General features: G+C 39.2%; 1 protein-coding gene across 1 annotated transcript; it reads right to left on the bottom strand.

The window, feature by feature from the left end:
* Window positions 1–1244: 1244 nt before the first annotated feature.
* Window positions 1245–16796, bottom strand: Skp2 (S-phase kinase-associated protein 2). Its single transcript, XM_034983085.2, has 13 exons — window positions 16636–16796; window positions 16409–16478; window positions 15578–15658; window positions 14797–14962; window positions 12706–12870; window positions 11377–11548; window positions 9606–9735; window positions 9065–9239; window positions 8508–8598; window positions 7172–7296; window positions 6592–6751; window positions 4003–4122; window positions 1245–1383 (listed from the first exon to the last, which is right to left on the bottom strand). Exons 1-13 carry the CDS (start codon window positions 16701–16703, stop codon window positions 1317–1319), a joined length of 1590 nt encoding a protein of 529 aa, XP_034838976.1. The 5' UTR covers window positions 16704–16796; the 3' UTR covers window positions 1245–1316.
* Window positions 16797–16985: the final 189 nt, after the last annotated feature.

The following is a 16985-nucleotide window of genomic DNA, read 5'->3' as shown; positions in this document are numbered from 1 at the left end:
TTATTCAAAATAGGTAATTAATAACGCTTTTTGATGGTCAGATGTTGGATTTCTAAGATATAGTGGTGATAATTACGCGAACTTAAAACTAAAGCTACGAGGGTTCCAAACGCGCCCAGGTCTGAGAAGAGCCCACAACAAACTCAGCCGGGTATTCTTTTTATTATCACCACTTTACAAAATTATTGAAACTTATTAGAACTATCACAAAGTCGTTAAGCAACTCATTCCCAAGCTTGCTTATCATTTAAATAATCCTTTACATTGTAATAGGATTTTTCAATTAGTTTACGTTTTATGAAAACATTTCAACCTGTCGCGTACTATAGCAACCGCCGAGTTTCTTGCTGGAGATTTTCAATTATTTTGCCGGACTACGGCCTACCACCCACAGGCCAATGGACGGATCGAGCGATGGCATCGCACAATGAAGGCGGCTCTCATGGCGCGCGGTGCCAGTGCAACTTGGACGGAAGAACTGCCGACAGTACTACTTGGCCTACGTACGGCATTACGAGAGGACAACAATCTCAGTCCGGCTCTGATGACGTACGGTGCAACGCTACGAGTACCATCCGATTTCCTCGTACCTACACAGTCAAAAATCCCCAATGTACGGGAGCGGTGTGCAGGCTCGACCGTACCAAAGGGGAGATCTCCCACCGAGCGGTTGGTTGTGCTCGGTAGCGCCAGCTGGGCCTACGGTTGTATCTTGAAACTTCTATATATAGTCCAGATTGCAGAACACTCTGTTATTGCGAGTACTGTCGGCGGTACATTTGTTCGGGACTACGTCATCGATTGAACAGCGCCATCTAGTTTCTATTGTGGCAACCGCCACAATTTTATTCAAATACCATTGTCCCCGTTAAACAGAAACGATAACGGGGACAACGGGTAAGTTATTAATAATTTTATTCAAATCCCGATGTCCCCGTTAAGCGGAAACGACAACGGGGACAACGGGATAAGTTTTAATAGTTTTATTCAAATCCCGATGTCCCCGTTAAGCGGAAACGACAACGGGGACAACGGGATAAGTTTTTAATAATTTTATTCAAATCCCGATGTCCCCGTTAACGGGGATACGGCTAACGGGGACAACGGGTCTACATGGTTCTTCGTCGGTAGGAAAGGCATTCCGAACCAGTGGTAGATGCATGCGACTATTCGTAAGTACTTGAAAAAGTTTATTCGAATAAAAAAGTTTTTTTTTTTTTTTTAATTAAAACTCAGAGTTTTATAAATATGATTTGATTTATTTGTTTAAAGCTAACAATAAATATGTACTCTACGATATATATATATATATATGTTCAGTCTCTAGTCCTCAGGCCCCATATGGACGTCCGTCGCGTGCCCACCGTCGGCCGGGATATTGCGCTGCAACAACATAGTCTATATATACAAAAGGAAAAGGTGACTGACTGACTGACTGATCTATCAACGCACAGTTCAAACAAGAGCCTCTATAGCTCAACCGGTAAAGGAGTGGACTGAAAACCGTAAGGTTGACGGTTCAAACCCCGCCCGTTGCACTATTGTCGTACCTACTCCTAGCACAAGCCTGACGCTTAGTTGGAGAGGAAAGGGGAATATTAGTCATTTAACATGGCTAATTAAAAAAAAAAAACTACTGAACGGATCCGGCTGAAATTTGGCATGCAGACAGCTATTATGACGTAGGCATCCGCTAAGACAGGATTTTTAAAAATTCAACCCCTAAGAGGGTGAAATAGGGGTTTGAAGTTTGTGTAGTCCACGCGGACGATGTCGCGAGCATAAGCTAGTATAACATATGTATTATGCGTACATAATGACTTCTCACGCGCCATATTGTCACGTCAAAAGTACGATTTTTAGTAGTCCTATTAGGGTTCCGTACCTCAAAAGGAAAAAACCTTATAGTACCACTTCGTTGTCCGTCTGCCAAGAAAACCTATAGGGTACTTTCCGTTGACCTAGAATCATGAAATTTGACACGTAGGTAGGTCTTATAGCAGAAGTAAAGGAATAAATCCGAAAACCATTAATTTGTGGTTACATCACAAAAAAAAATTAAAATGTGTTCACAAACAAATAATTAGTATTTTCAATTTTCAAAGTATGATATACCAAGTGGGGTATCATATGAAAGGTCTTCACCTGTGCATTCTAAAACAGATTTTTATTTATTTTTATGCATCATAGTTTTTGAATTGTCGTGCAAAATGTCGAAAAAATACGTCTGTAGTACGGAACCCTCATTGCGCGAGCCTGACTCGCACTTGGCCGGTTTATTTTTTATTTTTAACTGAAGGCTTAGATACAAATTTTCATTGATGTAACTTAAAAAATGAAGGACTTTCCTACAAACTTCCATCCCCCATTTAACCCACTTAGGGATGGAATTTCGAAAAATCGTTTCTTAGTGGATACCTACCGACGACCTCCCTGGCGCAGTGGTGAGCGCTGTGGTCTTAATAGTGGGAGGTCCCGGGTTCGATTCCTGGCAGGGGTTTGGAATTTTATAATTTCTAAATTTCTGGTCTGGTCTGGTGGGAGGTTTCGGCCGTGGCTGGTTACCACCCTACCGGCAAAGCCGTGCCGCCAAGCGATTTAGCGTTCCGGTACGATGCCGTGTAGAAACCAAAGGGGCATAGGTTTATTAAAAACTGCCATACCCCTTCCAGGTTAGCCCGCTATCATCTTAGACTGCATCATCACTTACCACCAGGTGAGATTGCAGTCAAGGGCTAACTTGTATCTGAATAAAAAATAAAATAAAAAAAAAACCTACTCTTTACAAAGTACACACCTTCAAAGTTTCATGTCTCTAGGACCAGCGGTTTAGGCTGTGCGTTGATATGCGTGCTCTGAGTGAATAGGCTACTTGACAATTTTTTTAAGTTGGTCTTAAATGGTTAATATTTGTCCTATTATATCAAAAAAATTAACACTATATTTTTTTGCGCCCTAAAAACCGTAAAACTTTAATTTAAAAAAATATTTTTCTTAGACAGGTGAAAACACTACACAACAGTATAACCACAGGGTTATACTGTTGTTTACAAATGCATGACGTCAGAGCACAGATAATCTATCGGCCAACATGGCCGACAGTGTTTTCACCTGTCTAAGAAAAATATTTTTTTAAATTAAAGTTTTACGGTTTTTAGGGCGCAAAAAAATATAGTGTTAATTTTTTTGATATAATAGGACAAATATTAACCATTTAAGACCAACTTAAAAAAATTGTCAAGTAGCCTATTCACAAGAGTTGCATTGGGGACTATCTGCTACGATAGTGGGGGTTTAATATAAGTTTTTTTTAATTTTTACTTTAATATATTAATTAGATTTAGATAATATTTAAGGCTTAATCTAGTGCATTAGGACCATTTCCTGTAATGCTAGATTTAAAGAGTTGAATAAATAAATAAATAAAAAAAAAAAAAAAAATAATAATATATAAGTCACTCAGTCAGTTTTCCTAACTTTTTTAAAGCTTTTGTCTGCCCTTACCATAGAGCAGAAACAAAGAGGAGTTGGCCTAAGCAACTGTGCACTGTGATTTTCAACTAGGTCCTGACGTCATCACTGTGGGCGGGGCCTTAGTTAGTATGCTGTCTGCGTTCGTCAGGTTCACATATATTGAGACTCGTAGTATCGGTGTGTTTTCGCGTTTTTAAGAACAAAAGGATGAAGTGTTGTGTTTTATCGTGTCAAAGTTATTCAGACAGACGTTCTGATGCTATGAATGGTATCACATTTCATTTGTAAGTAATTTTATACGTAATTTCTACACTTATTGACATCTAGTGTGAGATAGCTGAACTATGTAGTGACATCAATATATCGATGTTAGGTCGCTAAGCGAGTAGTTTTGCTACTAACCCGCAGATGGAAAATTGAGAAGTGGGCGGCGTTCCACAACCCCTCACCCCGCAAAATGTCACTCGATATTTCATAGGGAAATCTTAATACAACATCTCCTCTTTGTTTCTGCTTTATGGCCCTTACCTAAACTTGAACTGGTTGATTTGTATGGCGGGCAGCGCAGCACGCAACGCGTTGGTGGAGGCAGTGGGCAGCATGCCCCACACCTCCAGATATTGCAGCGCCGCCATGCTGCGCAGTTTGCTGCAAACAAACATACTAATATTATCGACTAGACATGTGTCCGCTATAGCTTAACTTAACTTAAAAAAAGTGACTGTCATAATATAAATACTAGAAATAAAAATAAACTTGTAATTCCCGCCTCTAGGCTCAGTAAAGTTAGCAATTCATTTGCTCGTAATTCCATACGTTTCTATAATAAGCTTCCAGAAGACATATTGGAGATGTCTCTCAACAAGTTCAAAGTTTTCATAAAACGTAAACTAATTGAAAAATCCTATTACAATGTAAAGGATTATTTAAATGATAAGCAAGCTTGGGAATGAGTTGCTTAACGACTTTGTGATAGTTCTAATAAGTTTCAATAATTTTGTAAAGTGGTGATAATAAAAAGAATACCCGGCTGAGTTTGTTGTGGGCTCTTCTCAGACCTGGGCGCGTTTGGAACCCTCGTAGCTTTAGTTTTAAGTTTGCGTTATAATTATCACCACTATATTATCTTACAAATCTAACACTATACCAGACAATCAATAAGAGTAATTTATTACCTATTTTGAATAAATCATTTGACTTTGACTTTGACTTTGACTAACTGAAAATCGCTGCCGTGCCTATAGCGTACCGTAACGTTATTGTCGTACCTAGCAACGGTTATCACTATGACGAACCACCTGACAACGCAACGCTGCCAACTGGCAACTGACAATGCATTGTTTGGTTTTTTGGTAACTAGAAACGCAATAATTATGCCTTCTCTTTCTTTCTTTCACTGAAAGCTGAGAAGGAGCGGTTATTGGCTACCGGCTTAGTAACTAAGAACTTGATAAACCAAAGCCGACCTTATCTCTATTACGCTAAGGCACTTGTACAGTGAAATGGACTGTACAAGTACATGTCCATTTCACTTTGATCTATCAATCTTAATACAGTTAGCCTTAGAGTAATAGAGATAAGGTCCTCTTTGGTTTATCAATCTTCGTGAAATGTTTTTGGTTAACTGGACTGTGGCAAACTATTCGTGCAGGCGTCCACTATAGTTTGACCTATGCCAATGATCATTATAATTAAACTTTGCTGCTATGAACTTAAGGTTGTGATTACTTCACGATATTCATGAAAGTAAAATTGGTTTTATTTTAGTGAATATGCGGGCGCTAGCTATACAGACGGTATTGATACGGCAGCTAGCTTAGTCACTACTACGGAAACCGTGCGTTGCGCATATTAGATTAGTTGAAACACAACTCTGATACCGATATTCGGCAACGGTTATCAATATTGGTATTGAAACTAAATAACTGTTCATTAACCGTTGCCAGAAATAGCCAATAACGCCCATTTTTATTATCGCCTACTCTATCCGCGGAAAGAAGTTAGTATAGTAGTGTAGTAGTAGTTCAAGGAAATAGCAGCGGCTTGAGCAGAGGTACTCTGGTCTACTGAAGCGATAGTAGACTGATGATGAAAGGTAGTGAAGTTCAAGTAGACCTTTCATCATCATCAACTCATCGTCGGCCCACTACTAAGCACGGTTCTCCTCTCAAAATGAATAATTTCGGTAAAAAGTACCACGGCAATATAACTAGTTAGGAGGTGGACTCACGTTAAGGCGTGTGGCGGTAGGAGGTAGCAGCGACTTAAGGCGAGGTGCTCCAGTCTACTGAGCGATAGTAGACTGATAATGAAGTTCCAGTAGACCTTAGTCATCATCATCATCACAGACTACTCATCGTCGGCCCACTACTAAGCACGGTTCTCCTCCCAAAATGAAGTTTCGGTAAAAAGTACCACGGCAATATAACTAGTTAGGAGGTGGACTCACGTTAAGGCGTGTGGCGGTAGGAGGTAGCAGCGACTTAAGGTGAGGTGCTCCAGTCTACTGAGCGATTGTAGACTGATTATGAAAGGTAGTGAGTTTAAGTAGACCTTAGTCATCATCATCACCAACTCATCGTCGGCCCACTACTAAGCACGGTTCTCCTCTCAAAATGAATAATTTCGGTAAAAAGTACCAGGGCAATATAACTAGTTAGGAGGTGGACTCACGTTAAGGCGTGTGGCGGTAGGAGGTAGCAGCAACTTAAGGCGAGGTGCTCCAGTCTACTGAGCGATAGTAGACTGATAATGAAGTTCCAGTAGACCTTAGTCATCATCATCATCACAGACTACTCATCGTCGGCCCACTACTAAGCACGGTTCTCCTCCCAAAATGAAGTTTCGGTAAAAAGTACCAGGGCAATATAACTAGTTAGGAGGTGGACTCACGTTAAGGCGTGTGGCGGTAGGAGGTAGCAGCGACTTAAGGTGAGGTGCTCCAGTCTACTGAGCGATTGTAGACTGATTATGAAAGGTAGTGAGTTTAAGTAGACCTTAGTCGTCATCATCATCACCAACTCATCGTCGGCCCACTACTAAGCACGGTTCTCCTCCCAAAATGAAGTTTCGGTAAAAAGTACCAGGGCAATATAACTAGTTAGGAGGTGGACTCACGTTAAGGCGTGTGGCGGTAGAAGGTAGCAGCGACTTAAGGCGAGGTGCTCCAGTCTACTGAGCGACAGTAGAGCAGTCAGTGATGCGACTGCTAGTCGCGAGCAGTCGGACAGATCTAGTTCCAAAAGACGCGGGCAGCGGGAAACTAAAGCTGCAACCACTGAAATAGAAAAATTATTTTTAGGGTTCCGTACCTCAAAAGGAAAAAGGAACCCTTATAGGATCACTTTGTTGTCTGTCAAGAAACCTACAGGGTACTTCTCCTTGACCTAGAATCATGAAATTTGGCAGATAGGTAGATCTTATAGCAGACACAAGAATTTGTCCGCGTGGACTACACAAATTTCAATACCCCTATTTCACCCCCTTGGGGGTTGAGACTGGTTGAATTTCCAAAAATTATTTCTTAGCGGATGCCTACGTCATAATAGTAGCTATCTGTATGCCAAATTTCAGCCCGATACGTCCAGTAGTTTGAGCTGTGCGTTGATAGATTAGTCAGTAAGTCAGTCAGTCAGTCACCTTTTTCTTTTATATATTTAGATTCTGTATTAGTAATAAACAAGCGGTGACCACTTACTGTCATCTGTGAGTGTCCTCGCGCCGCCCAGGTTGAGGCGTTGCAGCTTTTGAGGCAACAATTCGACTAGTATTTGTAGCGCGTCTTCGTTTAGATTACACCACGATATGTTTAGGGATTGGAGGCTGGAAAAATATTCAAAAATAATTAAAAACCGGCCAAGTGCGAGTCAGACAAAGTTTTCCGTACCATTGTACAAGAAAAAATACGGGCGCGGTCCCAGGAGACGCGGGTTCGATTCCTGCCGGTCCGCAATTTTTGATATGTATTTAAAACTAGATGAAACCCGCGACTTCGTCCGCGTGGATTTAGGTTTTTCAAAATCCTTTGGGAACTTTTTCAATTTTCCGGGATAAAAAGTAGCCTGTCCTTCCCCGGAATGCAAACTATCTCTGTACCAAATTTCATTAAAATCGGTTGACCGGTTGAGCCGTGAAAAGCTAGCAGACAGACAGACAGACACACTTTCGCATTTATAATATTAGTATGGATTATTAACAAAAACACTTTTTAATTTTTATTTTTTTTACTTTTTTTACCTCTGTGCCTGAGAGCTCTCCATAATGTTCTTTTTTTTTTAATTCATTATAGGTATACGCTTGACCACAATCACACCTGATGGGAAGTGATGATGCGGCCTAAGATGGGACGCGTTTACCTACAAGATGCCTATTCACTCTTGTTTTAAAGATACCCGGGTTGTAATTGGTAGGAAACACATATCGCGGAAGAGTATTCCAAACCTTAGGGAGCGTCCATAAATTACGTAAGGTGTTTTTTTGAATTTTTTGTCCGTCCCACCCCCCCTGGTGAGATTTCGTGAGATTTTATTCAACCCCCTCCCCCATCCCCCAATCTCACGTGAGATTTTTCAAAATGTGGGTTTCTTACGTAAACGCGTTGGATTGTAATTGTACAAAGAAAAAAAAAATTTGCTTCGTGCTTTTATTTACGACTATTTAAGACTAGTACTCAATATTGCTGAGAGTTATAGGTGTAATAAATAAATAAATACAATCTGGATTAAACGGACAAAAATAGTATAATTTTTTTTGTTTCAATCAGGAAAAAAATTGCGTGATATTTGCCGAGACCTCCAACGTAAGATTAGATGAGATTTGAATCGACCCCCTCCCCCCCTTAAAAATCTCACGTAATTTGTGGACGCCCCCTTAGCCATACGTATGAGGAATGATTCTATGGTTGGTATAAAGGAATGTTCTCAAAGGTGTGCGAAGTTTTCTAATCCGTACTCGGCCAGCTGGTGGCGCTGGTGGTAGTGGCATTCCGAGAGAAGACCCGTTCTCAGTAGTGGGCCTGATGATGATTTACTTACGCAGTACATCCTTCCAAGATGGCGGTGAGCCCTTCAACGGTTAACCCTTGAGCCATTGTCAGGTTTAAGGTTTCCATATTACCGCATTTACCTGAAACAAACATATTTATGTACCAAATAAATCATCATCATCATCATCATCAGCCGATAGACGTCCACTGCTGGAGGCATCAAACGAGTCTGCGTGAGCCGCTGGATAGCGGCGGCGCAAAACCGTGGCGTGTGGAAGTCCCTACAAGAGACCTATGTCCAGCGGTGGACGTCGATCGGTTGATAATGATGATTATCATAAACAAATCATATAACATAGCTCGTTGACTAGCCCTGGCTTCGCACAAGTAGTTTAAAAATATTTGAGAATACTAAAATACTCAAACAGCGCAAAATATTTGAGAATATTAAAATACCCAAGTAGTAATGAAATATTTGAGAATACTGAAATACTCAAGTAGTGCATACTATTTTGTTTTTTACTTTATTTATTTTATGCTTATGAGAAAAATAAATAAATAATTCTCAAACAATCAATCATCTAGTAATATAAGAAAATCACTTACCAATAAGTTCCTGAGTGGGTTCGCTCAGGTTAACGCTCTCGAGACTCAGTTTTCTCAGTCCTGAGCATCTTGCGAGCAATTGCTCTAGTGTCTGATGTTCTATTGTGCACATGCTCAGGTCTAGATACTGTATTCGCGATTGTATTGGCGTCGAAGTTGGGCGCCATTCGCCTATCTGAAATTAAATAAATGAAATATTTAATTAAATTATTATAAAAAGAATACCCAGCTGAGTTTGTTGTTTGTTCTCAGACCTGAGTGCATTTGGAACCCTCGGAGCTTTAGTTTCAAGTTTTCATAATTAATTATTATCACCATACATCATTATCTTACAAATCAATCAATTTTGAATAAATGATTGACTTTGACTTAGGATCTAAATATATAAAAGAAGCAGACTGACTGACTGATCTATCAACGCACACTTCAAACCACAGAACGAATCGGGCTGAGGCATACATTATATTATTACGATTATATTATATTATATTATTGCTATTCTGTACGAACTGTACATGTATGTGTGTTAGTGAGAGCTTACCTCTGAGCTAGCAAATCTGACTATGACAGGTTTTCTATCCAGTATTCTTCCTAGCGAGTCTTTGGCCAGTGTCTTGTTACCGAGATCCAAGCGTTGCCATAGCGTCTCCGTGCAGGCTATTCTGTACCAACTGTAAGAGAAAGAAAACAAATCCAATGTCTCTCCGTTTATAGGGTTCCGTAGTAAACAAAGAACCCTTAGTGCCATTACGTGGGATCAACAAGTCGCCCGGCAACTCAGTCGACGGCGGTTGGAATGTGTAATTTATATGGAAGTCGCAGTGTCTCTGCGCACAGAGTCGCTGCAACTTCGTGCGGATAGGTACGGCAACTTTCATATAAATTACAGATTCTAAGAGAGGGCACGCACTGCGGTGCGACCAATTGGGTATTTTCCTACTTTTGAATTTGATAAATATTATTATTACTTTATTATAAGCTAGATTAAAAATAATGACGTACGTGTTACATTTTTTTTTTTTTTTTTTAATTACCAACATAGAGAATGTTTAACAAATCCAATTTAGACACAGCAAAAAACCACGAAGGTTTAAAAAATATATCATATACATATTATCCTAACGATAACCTAGTTCAAATCACTTACGCAGCAAACCATCTTTGAAGGCTAACTCACTAGGTCATGAGTCCACCGCGCCGTCAGCAAGTAACTACCTCATTGCCATACGTGACTCCGCAACTAATTGGGATTTAGCTATATTTTAAGATTAAGGTATTTAAACCAAGTGAGATATGTGAAGAGGGGCAGTCTGTCGTCACACCTCGACGCAGTCTCTAAGTTAGGTTAGATTAGATTAGATTTAGGTCGTCACTATGTGAAACTCTGCATCTAACCTCGGTGCAGAGTGCAGACGTTAGGTTAAGTTAAAATGTAAAGATTTAAGAATATAAATTTAGTAAAAGCCTATCTTCGTTTCCTTCAAAAATCCTTCTGGTTGCCGCTTACGTAACTTACGCTGAAAAAAATATTAAAATCCAACAAAGATTTACAAAGTTACAGGCATTTTAATTTTGGAGTGGGAGGGTCTTTTATCTCTTTCTCGCAAAACGAAAATTTGCATAAAACTGCACGAAGCTACTATGGCATTAGTAAGGTGTGACGTCAAAATTCTATATCGCTATCTCTGTCTAATCAGAAATATTTAAATGCTTATAACTTTTTTGTTATTTGATCGATTTAATTAGTCAGTTTACGTGTCATTATTTTTATCCTAGTTTATAATAAAGTAATAAAAAAATTGGAGTCAAATACCCAATTGCGGTGCGTTTTAAAATCCGTAAATTTGAATTTAAATCTAAGAAAATAAAATAAGTTTTTCTGTATTTTCATTTTACATTTGTAAGAACAAGTCAAAGTCAAAGTCAAATGATTTATTCAAAATAGGTAATAAATTACTCTTATTGATGGTCTGGTATGGTGTTAGATTTTTAAGATATAGTGGTGATAATTATTACGCAAACTTAAAACTAAAGCTACGAGGGTTCCAAACGCGCCCAGGTCTGAGAAGAGCCCACAACAAACTCAGAACCCCTGTCGCCTAAAACACAGGTATATACCTAGCTTAGGGACAGTCGGTATTTCTGTATACTTAACAAAATTGGTATGTTATTATAAGCATGTATTTTGTACTTCTAGATATGCAGATGTATTTGTAACCTATGTATGTTTTTTGATCAATAAATAATTTAATTTAATTTAATTTAATTTAAAGATAATCTCAAACAAACAAACTCAAGATAATCGATCTTACCGTTTGCATACAAGCATGCAGTGCGCGAGAGTGCGCTTCGGCAGCCAGCGCATGACGCCGAGTATGACCTCGTCGGAGAGCAGCGAGAATGTGTCTGCGCCATCTGTGACGTCATCCTGCCTGATTGACGGCTCTGTCGGGTGCACTCTTTGGTCTTCTTCTAAGCTGTGACCTGGAAACGTAGTCCCTATTCAGTATTTTGATATTTTAAGTATTTTGAGTATTTTTAACCGACTTCAAAAAAAGGAGGAGGTTCTCAATTCGTCGGAATCTTTTTTTTATTTTTTTTTTTATTTTTTATGTATGTTCCCCGATTACTCGAAAACGCCTGGACCGATTTTGAAAATTCTTTTTTTGTTTGAAAGGGTATACTTCAAAGTTGGTCCCATTTCAATTTGGTGAAGATCTGATGAACATCTTCGAAGATAGATACTGGAACTCCTCAACGGATAAGAGTAAATTGCTCGCGATCAGTGTAATAGCTTAGTAAACAGTAGATTTTTAATCAGTCATAGCATAATTCCATGGGGCCACTAAAAATTGTGAAATAAAATTTTTTTACAAAAAAAATAAAAACCGACTTCGTTACACAAACACTAAAAATTGAAAAATAATTTAATTTATTACCGAATATATTATGTATACAAGAGTTAATATAGTTCCATAATAATATTTTTTGGGGTCGGTGCCAATGAGGTGCCATTGTGGAGTCCCATAAAAATATGAAGTCTAGACGATTCGCGCAGCTGAAGCTAATTGGCACCGGCACCAAAAAATATTATTATGGAACTATATTAACTCTTGTATACATAATATATTCGGTAATAAATTAAATTATTTTTCAATTTTTAGTGTTTGTGTAACGAAGTCGGTTTTTATTTTTTTTGTTAGGGTTCCATATCTCTACAGAAATAAATCAACCCTTATAGGGTCACTTCGTTGTCTGTCAAGAACCGTCAAGGGAATTTAAACCTTTGTGGTATGGGGATTCGACTTAGAATCATGAAAGGCACGTAGCAATGGCTTATAGCAAAACTAAAGGGAAAAATTGGAAAACCATGAATTTGTGGTTACATCACAGTGTTATTTTTTGTATGATGGTATGGAACCGACTTTTAAAAATGTTACGAGTAGTAGTGTAGGTATTCAAATATTTAAAGTCCCTTGAATGTTTTTGTTTGTATTTTTGTGGCTTTATTTTGGTAATTTTTCACCAGCATCATCATGATCAACCCATCGCCGGCACACTACAGAGCACGGGTCTCTTCTCAGAATGAGAAGGGCAGAATATGGCGTAAACCGTTCTCATTCTGAGTACCAGATACTTACGGGTAAAACTATTGTCGCTAATCCGTTTTTTGCCGCTACTCGTCCCGGCATTGAACCCCTTATAGTCCGCGCTCACCGACTGCGCCAAAGGGGTCTCCTCGTCCACGAGGTAAGCGTGGCTCACACTCGTCTCCAGGATCTGATCTGATGGCTGCAGTGGTTTCACTGGGGACAGTCAAATATAATAAAGTAACTATAGTCCAATGGAGCAAAATGGAGCAAAACAGTAATGCACTGGTACACAGGACATTTAAAAAGAAAAAGGGGTAGACCAGCACAAAGATGGGTTGATGATATCCGAGAAACAGCAGGCGCCACATGGTCTAGAACTGCTGGCGACAGAAATATATGGAGGCAATTGGAGGAGGCCTTTGCCAAAAAGTGGCAAACAGACGAATTGTAGGCTATCGAGGCAGTACAAGACTTAATAAATAAGAAATATAATATATTATAAGTGTTAGAAATAAGTTACTTTAGAAATAATAGTTATGTAAAATCGTGTAGTTTAATATTTTGTAATCTTGTACCTATTATTAGCAACTAACAATTATTACTGTAAAAATGAAACATGTCTGAATAAAGGCTTATTTATTATTTATTATAACTATAGTCCGCGACAAGTCAGGATGGCAATCGGGGTGTGAGGCGGGGGGACGTCCCGCACACCCGCACGTCACCCGAGCTTACCCGCACTGGGCTAGCGCGGCGGCTGTGCGGGGCGTTCCATCCCCTATTGCCCTTTCGACCTGTCGCGTATGTAGGTAGTATCTATCTACTTATTACAGAGATAAACACAAGTAGAAAACATTTATTGACGACGTTCCTGGCACTGTGCTCTTATAAGCAAGAGGTCCCGGGTTCGATTCCTGGCAGGGGAAATTTGGGCATTCATAATTTCTAATTTGCCTCTGGTCTGGTCTGGCTAGCGACTTAGTGTTCCGATACGTTGCCATGTGGAAACCAATAAAAGTTACATATCCTTTCCAAGCTAGCCCGCGCTCCGCATCCATCTTAGACTGCATAATCACTCACCATCAGGTGAGACCACAGTCAAAGACTAAGTAACTTGTAATTGATATTTTTTTTTATTCAGATACAAGTTAGTCATTGACTGTAATCTCACCTGATGGTAAGTGATGATGCAGTCTAAGATGATAGCGGGCTAACCTGGAAGGGATATGGCAGTTTTTATTAAACCCGTACCCCTTTGGTTTCTACACGGCATCGTACCGGAACGCTAAATCGCTTGGCGGCACGGCTTTGCCGGTAGGGTGGTAACTAGCCACGGCCGAAGCCTCCCACCAGACCAGACCAGAAATTTAGAAATTATAAAATTCCAAACCCCTGCCAGGAATCGAACCTGGGACCTCCCACTATTAAGACCACAGCGCTCACGACTGCGCCAGGGAGGTCGTCGGTGATAAAATAAAATACAGCTTACAATGTAATGTTTCTGTAAATATAACATGAGTATTATTAGTAAAAGTTATGTTTATTTATTTAAACATCTTTAATACTGACCATAAATAAAAGAAACAATCAGGAACAAAATCTACCAGTCAACCCATAACTATAATTCATTATGTTCTTCAGCTGTTTCTGCGTGCTTGAGGATTTTTGTATTCTTAAGTATTTTAATACTACCTAAGTATTTTAGTATTCTCAAGTATTGTAGTGTTCTCAAGTATTTCAAAATCAAGCACTACTTGAGCATTTTATTATTCTCAACCATTTTAGTCTCACTCGAGATTTTAAGTGTCAGGTATTTTAGCGTTTAAACTACCGTGAGTAAAGCCGGGACAGATAGTATTTATGTCAGGTATTTAGTAAGAGTTTCGTACATAGCTACTGAGATACAAATAGAAAGAAAGAAAGAAGATACAAATCAAATCGTTTATTTCCAAAAATTGGTTGGTTAGATCTAATGGACTATGAACCAGCGCGTGCCACACCTTCGTTATTTTATAAATATAAAAGCTGAAAGTTTCACTGCGTATTATTCCCAACACTGGGAGGACCGATCATCGACTATGAAGGGTGGCTTTGAGACATAACAGGTAATAAAGAATACTGAATGAACGAATAACTTACGTTTTTCTGAGCTCCTAGGGCTCTTGACCCTCGAAGGTCCGGGGCTGGGGCTGAACTTGCCCCGCGGGGACTTGGGGCTGTATTTACCCCGTGGGGACATTATAATACTGTTGATGTTGGGGTTAACATTCTCTATGTCCCGCTTGCGTTTTAGATTTGATTTATGCTGTAAACAAAATAAAAATATTGAATACATACTTAAATTTTTATTCAAGTCAACTTTTCAAAAGCACTTGTAAAAGTTTACTTGATCAATATATAGTCTCCTGGGATCGCGCCCGATTATAAAATATAGTAAAAAGCAAATATTATGTAATATTTCTCATTCAAAGAACTGCCTTTTAATATGGGCTTTTAGTAGTTTCGATAGTTGCAAAGTATCGCTACTAGATGGCATTAACAGTCGCTTCGGTACTGAGTGCGAGCCGTAGCTTAGTGGTCAGAGCGTCGGGCGCGATCCCAGGAGACGCGGGTTCGATTCCTGCCGGTCCGTAATTTTTTATATGTATTTAAAAGGTGTGTGAAGTCTGCCAATCCACACTGTGCATGGTAGACTATGGCCTAACCCTTCTCACTCTGAGGGTGAGATCTATAAAGCGCACTCTGATTAGACTTAAGACAGAGTTCAAACGAGACTGGTAGATCTCTCACATAAGTCTGTCTCGTTTTGACTCAATCTTAAGTCTGAGCAAAGTCAAAGTGCGTAGATTTCAGCCGGAGAGGAGACCCGTGCTCTGTAGTGGGCCGGCGATGGGTTGATCAAGTTGATGATGACACTTACTGCATTATTAGTAGAAGCTGTATCGCAACTAGGGTCTCCCTCGTCTGGCTCCAAAAGGCTCACACCCATTTCTTGTAATACCTATAGAAAAAAAACAGACTACTAAAAACCGGCCAAGTGCGCATCAAGACTCGCGCACCCAGTTTTGTACGATAAATCAAAAACTATCAGTACCCTTTATTATAAATGCGAAAGTGTGTGTTGTTTGTTGGTTTATTTGGTTTGTTGTTCGTCCTTCAATCACTTCGCAACGGTGCAACAGATTGACGTGATTTTTTTTGCATGGGTATAGATAAAGACCTGGAGAGTGACATAGGCTACTTTTTAACCCGGAAAATCAAAGAGTTCCCACAGGATTTTAAAAAATCTAATTCCACGCGGACGAAGTCGCGGGCATCATCTAGTCTAGTTATAAATATAGCTGATACAGGCTGTATGCACTTTCTTAGATTTTTTTTACAAACATAATCAATTTAGATTTTGTCAGCATAAAATATGGAACAAAAATACATGTGCATTTTGGCAATAAATTATTGCTGAACTACATAATTTGGTATAATAACACAATAGAGAGAGAGAACCAGCGCGTGCCAGACCTTCGTCATTTTATAAAAGCTGAAAGTTTCTCTGACAGACAGACAACAACGTGATCCTATAAGTATCATTTTTACTAAATTTTAGCGTATTTTTAGCCTGTATCAGACTATTCTACAGCTAAATATTAGCACTAGAGTCGACCTTCTACGAGAATAAAGTCATTTAGTTGTTTTAAAGACAAATTATAAGCAAAAATGTGGTGCAAAAGAGCGGGAATCGGCATCATTTACATACCTCTTTGTCGGCCCGTCTATCCATCAAACTCCAACTTTTACGCGGCGAATTTTCCAAGCGCATCCTTTTCCTACAAATAACACAAATAATTTCACTTATTAGCACATTTTTAAGGTAAAAATATAGCTAACATGCTTTTACCGCCTTTGACTTTGGCGCCAAGCAATCAGCTGTCACAGTCTACAAGCGGCTAAAATACAATTTTACACACAAAATATTGCGATTACCGTGGACTGTCCATCACATCCAGGGCTGGAGAAGGTAGATTGTCATCCTCAGTGGTGTTTGTGCTCATTTTCTTGATTAATATTTAAGAAATTAAACTGTTTGAAAATTAACAGCAGAACGTCATCACGCACTCGGCAAATTTTATAAAAAGAGTAAATAGATAATTGTTAAAAAGTAGAGCAGTCATCAATGTCAATATTGTAATGTTGCCATAACATTAGTCCAAATAGAAATTATAAGCAGTCTGTGGGAGTTTCAATTATTAATAATTAAAAAATAGTAATATCTAAATCCTAACCTAACCACTACTAGGAAGTAAAGGTACTATAAACCTATTGAATACACTGAG

The sequence above is a fragment of the Maniola hyperantus genome, chromosome 28, assembly GCF_902806685.2.
Source record: "Maniola hyperantus chromosome 28, iAphHyp1.2, whole genome shotgun sequence".
NCBI lineage: Eukaryota > Metazoa > Arthropoda > Insecta > Lepidoptera > Nymphalidae > Maniola > Maniola hyperantus.
The sequence above is the reverse complement of the archived record's forward strand: the minus strand, read 5'-3'. Positions and strand labels throughout refer to the sequence as shown.